The sequence below is a fragment of the Musca vetustissima genome, unplaced genomic scaffold, assembly GCF_032173495.1.
Source record: "Musca vetustissima isolate MV318-11 ecotype Yass unplaced genomic scaffold, APGP_CSIRO_Mvet_v1 utg84447, whole genome shotgun sequence".
In the NCBI taxonomy this organism is placed as follows: domain Eukaryota; kingdom Metazoa; phylum Arthropoda; class Insecta; order Diptera; family Muscidae; genus Musca; species Musca vetustissima.
Window position 1 is genome coordinate 90569 of NW_026888896.1, and position 7238 is coordinate 97806.

The following is a 7238-nucleotide window of genomic DNA, read 5'->3' on the forward strand; positions in this document are numbered from 1 at the left end:
TTTCTCATAGATCAAAAGTTGACTTCGACTTTTCAATACAAAAATTGATTAGTCGAAAGTAGATTAATTGATTAGTCGAAAGTCAATTTACTTATCCCTAATGAGGCAGCGCTTAGAGTTTTTATGAGAAAAATTCACCGAAAGATCTGCGGGCCGATCTGCGTCGACGGTGAATATTGCAATCAAATGAACAACGAATTGTACCATTTATTCTTGGACATCGACATAGTAAGACGTATCGAGCTATAACGACTACAGTGGCTAGCTCAAAAGGCATATAAAAGCGAGCCAACTGATGACTCACCCAGAAAGGGAAGCCCACGAATTCGATGGAAAGATCAAGTGAATGACAACATTTCGAAACATGGTCTTTCGAATTGGAACAGCTGCGCACAAGACCCACGCGCCTTTAAATCCTTTTTTTAAGCTTGCCTTATGGAACAAATGTTCTGTCTTGAGCCAGCTAAGTAAGAAATGTTGCAAAACTTTACATGCTTTAGTCATGTTCCCGCTTATGCTCCACGACTAATATGCTGCTGCGTAAGTTCTCTGATCTGCGAGTTACTTAGTTAGTTACTTCCCTCCATGTGATATGATGGAGAAGATTTTCCAAAATGTTTTTCACAAATAATTCCTCTACACCACTGTATGCGTTGGTGTCTCTAGGCACCACACAGCTCAAAAGTCACGGTGACGCCTATCAATATGTTGTAATAATATTTTTCCTTTCTTATTTTATTTTTATTATTTATTTGCCGCGAACTAAGTCATAATGTTAACATGCATATTATAAAAATATTATCACGTTTTCTATTGTTTATTTCTCCGCCAGCTGACATTTGATCTTGTGTCATATTGGCAATATGAATTATTGCGGGTAGGATGGACAGAATACATTTCAATTTAAAGCAAACGCTCACCATTTGTGACTATTTTATAAAAAAAAAAGAAATAGAATAATATAATAAAAATGTAAATAGGTTAGTCTAGAACATCGAAAAAATACGTTTCCGCGACAGAGGGGTCTACGATCCAAAACGAACCGAGTCTCGCTCGGCCAATGTCTGTCACCTCAACGAATTGTGTAAAAGCAGCAGGGCTGCTAAAACAACAAAAACTAAAGAAGGATTTTTGATTAGAGTAGTTTAGGATTTCGGATTAGAGTAGTTAAGATACCGCCAAATGTCATATAATACGCCAAGTCAGTAATATATAAATGTGCTTTGTTTTTTTTTTCTAATTTACATTAATTTTTTATTTAATTTTATTTTTTTAAATTAATTTATGAATAATTTACAATTTTCTTTTTTTTCATCATTTAGACAAAAATATGGAATGAATATTTTAAATATTCATTGCCATCAATTTTAACCACAAAAAAATAACTAAATAATTAAAAATCATTTCTTTTTTACTTAATTTCATAGATAATATCTAACAAAATTTAAAAAAAAAAAATATTTATGAGGAGTGGTTGATTTAGTAATATAATAAATTATTATAATATTAAGGCTTGGTTCTCTGAAAAAAATCACGAGGACGACTAATTTAAAAGCTTAAAAAACAATGCATTAAGAAAATGTGTGTTAAAAACATAATTAAATAAAATAAGAAAAAATGATAAAATTAAAAGAATATATAAAAAATTTGATAATTATATAGAAATGCTTAACTATTTATATTAGAAAAATGAAGGAGAAATAAAATCATTATTTAAAAAAACAATAGTAATTGCTAAGTAACAAAATGCAAAAAGGAGCGATAGAAGTATAAAAAGGGGTGAGGGGGGAAATAAATTCAAATGTTAATTGGCTGGTGATTTAGTGTAACAGCATCAGATTTTGTTTGCTTTTTTTATTCTATCGGACTCATTGTCACATCATCTATGGCCGAGTCAGACTTTTCTAAATTATCAGACTTTATGGTAGCTTCATTTTTCGTATCAACATTTTGTTGTTGCTCTTCTGCTGTTTTGGTTGCTACCACTGGTGGTTTGTTGGCTGTTTTTGGTTGGCTAGCTTCATCCTCAGACGATGATGAAGTATCTACGGCATTGACATTACGTGCAGTCATTGATGTTAATGGCGTTGTAAATTGTGTTGCAGCAATGGGAGATAGATCATCATCTAAAGGAAAGAAATTTAATTTTTCATTGTGTATTTCAGTTTTGAAAAATGTATTCTAAATTACCTGAATCATCTTTTTCATCCGACGAAGAATTAGAAGCATTACCAGCACCAGCAGTCGGTGCATTTGCATTGAGCGTCAAACGTGGCGCTGCTGGTCTTGACTTTCTTGCCGGATTCAATGCATTACAGAATGCACATCTAAATGTGGTATATTCAAAGTCCTCCTTCAAGGCCATACCTACAAAATAAAGGAGACAATAAATCATTAGGAGGGATGCATAATTAAAATAAAGGAAATTACTAATGAGGTTTACAAAACTTGAAGGTCCCGCAAAAGTTGGATATGAGCTTGAAACTGAGTTACACAGAATTCCGATCTCTAAATACAAAAAAATTCTCAAGGTCACATTCGACAGCAATTTAAATCGTTCGCACAAACCATAAAAGGAACGATGTGCATAAATAGCTCACCAATACCGCCCTCGAAATACAATCAACAACAAATTGTGACCCTTTTCTTAGAAAATCCATAAAGAATGCTGAAAACTAGATGGTCCCCCCAACAAATTGGGATCCTTTACAATTTTCTTTAAAATTTTAATAGGAATTCGATAAGAAGCGGCCCTTTACAATTTTCTTAAAAAATGAAAACTATAGTGTCCGGCCAAAAAAAAAAGTTGGGACCCTTTACAATTTTCTTCCAAATTTTCATAGGAATTCGATAAGCGGGGACCCTTTACAATGTACCTCAAGGTATTCATTATCTACCCATAAGATTCAAATTTCTCAACTTACCATTATGAGCATAACATTCCTTGCAGATCATGGCAAAACGATCACCCGGTCCATCACCGATTAAAACATCGACAATTTTCTCAAAAACACCTTTTTCATTTTGATTGACGACCGGGAAGGGAGTACGACGACGTACCAATTGGCCACTTTGATTAGCTGCACTACCATAAAGTGGTGATAGAGCTGTGGTAGCGGTACGAGGACTATTATTTGTAAGTGTAGATTTATTGCCAGCCAATGGAGTTTTTTGAGCTGATGCTGATGTTAATGCCAATTGGGTTGTAGTTGTTGTTTTCATTGCTGTCACCGGTAAGGAACGATTCAATGTAGCCGATGACGTTGATGATAGCGATATTTTTGCTGGCGTGCGTAAATTTGATGTTGTGGCTGTGAAAAATAAAAATAAGCGATAGATTAGACACCAACTTCAGGATAGATTTTGTTATTAGATATATACTTACCACTATAGGTTGTCCGACTGGGTTTATCGGCAAAACGTGCCAATAGATTGACCGCTACTTTATAGGTCTCCTTATCCATAACCTGTTCGAGAATCTTCTTCTTTTCTGCCCTTAAAGCAGTTAATTTTTTCGAGTTCTTATTTAATTTTCTCTGGTAATACCAGGAGAATAAATGACGCAGGAGTATGATACTGCAAAAATAAAAGGAAACATATTAGAAAAACTGCCTAAAAAACTGTAGAAAACTGTCTACATTAATACTAGATTCTAATTGTGCTCCGTAAAAAAATAGTTTACGATGTTAGGTCCAGAGACGTATAATAGTCAAAGAAAATATACTAACTATTCTGTTTGGTGAACTATTATGTTTATTGTGCTAAAATACCGCTAATGTAGGATTTCTACTGGACGAAAAAGGTCTTGAGAAAATCGCTGTAGGATATATAACTGGTCACTAGAAAAGACTCCAAATAAAAAAAATCAGAATAGATGGTACATTTCTTGATTCATTCGACGGGAATATTCACCGGGCTGCTGCTTGCACAAGTACCCATGCTTCAGATCCATGTAACAACACGGGTAGTATCTGTGTCTTGTAGAGTGTGAGTTTGGTCTGGCGGGAGATGGCCTTGTTTTTGAATTGCTAACTTAGACCCTAGTAGCATCTGTTGGCCAACACTATTCTCCTCCGAATTTCAAAACTGATGTCATTTGATATATTTATGGCGGTAACAAGGTACACAACATCTTTGACTACCTCAAAGTCATGTTCCACAGTTGGTCCGATTCTACTGGACGTCTTGTTTGGTCATCTCTTCATTTACTGCCAGACCCACTTTGGCAGACACATTCTCAATTTGTTCAAAAGAGGCGGTTACGCTTACAATTTTCGACCCATTATATCGATGACATCGGCGTAGGCGAGTAGAAATGTGCTGTTTGGTGTACAGAGTGCCATTTTTGTTCACATTTGCAACTCGTATGACCGTTTCCAGCAGGATGTTAAAAAGATCACACGACAATCTGTCACCTTGCCTGAATCCCCGCTCGGTATTAAAGGGCTTCGAGAGGTCCTTTCCGATTTTAACAGCTGACCTTGTGCCAGTGAAAATTATCCTCCAGAGCCGTATTAATTTTGTGGGAATACCGAACGCAGACATGGCTTTAAACATCTCTGAACGGATAGGGCTGTCAAATGCGATAGGGCTGAGTGAGTTATTTAAGCCTGGAAATTAAACAAATTCACATCGTCGTCTTGTATTGGGTGGAGAATGGTCTGCGGGGACGGTATTCACACATTATGAATTTCCATGCGGTAAATGTTGATTTCGTGGGGGATATTTTCATACCTTGGCTTGAATCGATATAAAATATCGAAGATTAACGATTCTGTTCACATTTGCATATCGTATGACCTTCTCCAGCAGGTTGTTAAAAAGATCACACGACAATCTGTAACCTTGCCTGAATCCCCGCTCGGTATTAAAGGGCTTCGAGAGGTCCTTTCCGATTTTAACAGCTGACCTTGTGGCAGTGAAAATTATCCTCCAGAGCCGTATTAATTTTGCGGGAATACCGAACGCAGGCATGGCTTTAAACATCTCTGAACGGATAGGGCTGTCAAATGTGACAGGGCTGAGTGAGTTATTTAAGCCTGGAAATTAAACAAATTCACATCGTCGTCTTGCATTGGGTGGAGAATGGTCTGCGGGGATGGTATTCACACATTATGAATTTCCATGCGGTAAACGTTGATTTCGTGGGGGATATTTTCGTACCTTGGCTTGAATCGATAAAAAATTTCGAAGATTAACGATGTAAATGACTAGAATGGCCTTCCTGTCCATGAGCAATGTTAATAATTATCAACAAAAATCCAAAAAAAATACTTCCCGGCAAATTGTCTTAAAATATAGATGGCATTTTGAGCAATTGCTGCTTCATTCGAAAATAAACTCTGCACTTCAATAAAAATAATTCTTATCTCAATTTATGTTGTTGTATACATCGATCCACAGAATTTACAAGTGCCGCATTGATTCTTATCGACAAAGTGGCCCACTGTGTCTAACTAGATATTTTTTTTTTTTTGGTTTGAGATAGGGATAGTTTTAGTTGGAAAACATTCTGGGATTGTTCTACTGATTTGTATTCCAACAAACAATCTAGAATTACATATTTCTGTCACGTTGGTTTTCACTCTCTGTTAATGAACATATATAATTTGAAATATTGACGTCAGATTAATGAAACCTTTATAAGTTCTTCAGTTGCTATGCATTTGGTTTGCTGCACATACATAAGCCTAGGAATTTTAAAACCAAGCCCACACAGTGATAAGAACATGCCAATCCTGAATTCAGGCCTACAATAAGATCAATGTATAAGAAGCCGGTATTGTTTTTATATATACAATATCCATTGCAAAAAAATGGACATCATCATTACTCATCATAGCTGAATTCCAGCGTGCGTTCATTCATTTCAAACAATCTCTTTTTTTGCAATACAGTGCGACTACAAAGCACTACTGTTGTTGTCACCGCTATGCTATGAATAAACATTCATTTCGGTGCAATGACTCAAACTGTGGCAGCAGCCGCAGCAGCAACAAATTCCCTTTCTCTCAGACCTCTTCTGCTGATCATATCGAATATCTTTTGGAAAAAGAAACTATTACAAAAAAAACACTTTTCCTACAAGCTAACCGGTCCGACAAAAAAAACGAAAACAGAAAAAAATTGTATTGTCACCAAGCGTCATACAGTCATACACTCTACTTACATGATGGGAAACAGCAACAAGGGTATTGAATATATAATACGATCCCTCCATGTAGGTGGAAAATAAACAAAATAGAATACAACAAATGCAATAATGTAGATGCCAATCGATACGGCTAGAAAATTGCCCACAATACGTTTCTTTTGTTCCTGTGTGTTATAGGTGAAATCTTCCAACTCATCTATTTTGCCTTGTAATTCCTCGAGGACCTCCTGTGTGGATTTTTCTTTCTGCAAGAAACCAACAAAATTAATAAAAATGCTTTATATATTTAAATGCAATAAACTTACCCGAAATTTTGCCAATATTATTCCCATTTTTTAATTGATCCTCCCTTTTTAAAATACCATAAAATACAAGAACATAAAAAGATATGTTAAAAGGTTTTTTTTTCCTCCTCGTAGGCAAAAAATAAAACACAACAATAAACAACAGGCAAACAAGCCAACAAGACGAAATGTCATATCAGTAACGGCGTTCGTTTATAAAGCCGCTCTGACTTTGTGTAACTGTTGAGAGAGAATACACTTTTTGGGGTATGTTCAGTATTCGGGAGTAAAGAGATAAATAGTTATCTTAACCTGTTGTGGGAAATAATTGTAGAATTATCTGTTCAATCTTTTAAAAATTATTTTGAAATTTTAAAGATTTAAATATATAAAATTAAATTAACGCTAACCGCTTGTTATATATCGAAGGTTAAATTTATTAAATGTGAACAAATTAGCCATCACTTAAAGAGAGACCTATTTGATGGCCAACAAACTTCTTTGGGATAATTCAAAAACATTTTAAAGAGTGGATTTTTAAAGAATATTTTATTGGATTTATATAACAAATATTATACGGCATTTACATTAGAACTTTTTGCCGGGTTAACCCATTTTTGAGGATTTATTTGGCATATATTTAAAGGAATTGAAAATTTAAACCCAAACCAAATTTTAATGTAAACGACCTTTTAGTCATTAATACAATCGTAAATTTTTAAGGATAAATAATTATGAACGGGAATTTTTAAAAAATATTTTTTTCAGGGACCTATATAAGCGTGGATTTTTGAATGATT

The 7238-nt window shown here is 34.9% G+C and overlaps 1 protein-coding gene across 1 annotated transcript; it reads right to left on the reverse strand.

Moving 5' to 3' along the window:
• Positions 1-1854: 1854 nt before the first annotated feature.
• LOC133336676 (endoplasmic reticulum junction formation protein lunapark-A) lies at positions 1855-6486 on the reverse strand. The gene is made up of 6 exons (XM_061544956.1): positions 6460-6486; positions 6170-6399; positions 3389-3576; positions 2925-3311; positions 2191-2367; positions 1855-2126 (listed from the first exon to the last, which is right to left on the reverse strand). Exons 1-6 carry the CDS (start codon positions 6484-6486, stop codon positions 1855-1857), a joined length of 1281 nt encoding a protein of 426 aa, XP_061400940.1.
• Positions 6487-7238: the final 752 nt, after the last annotated feature.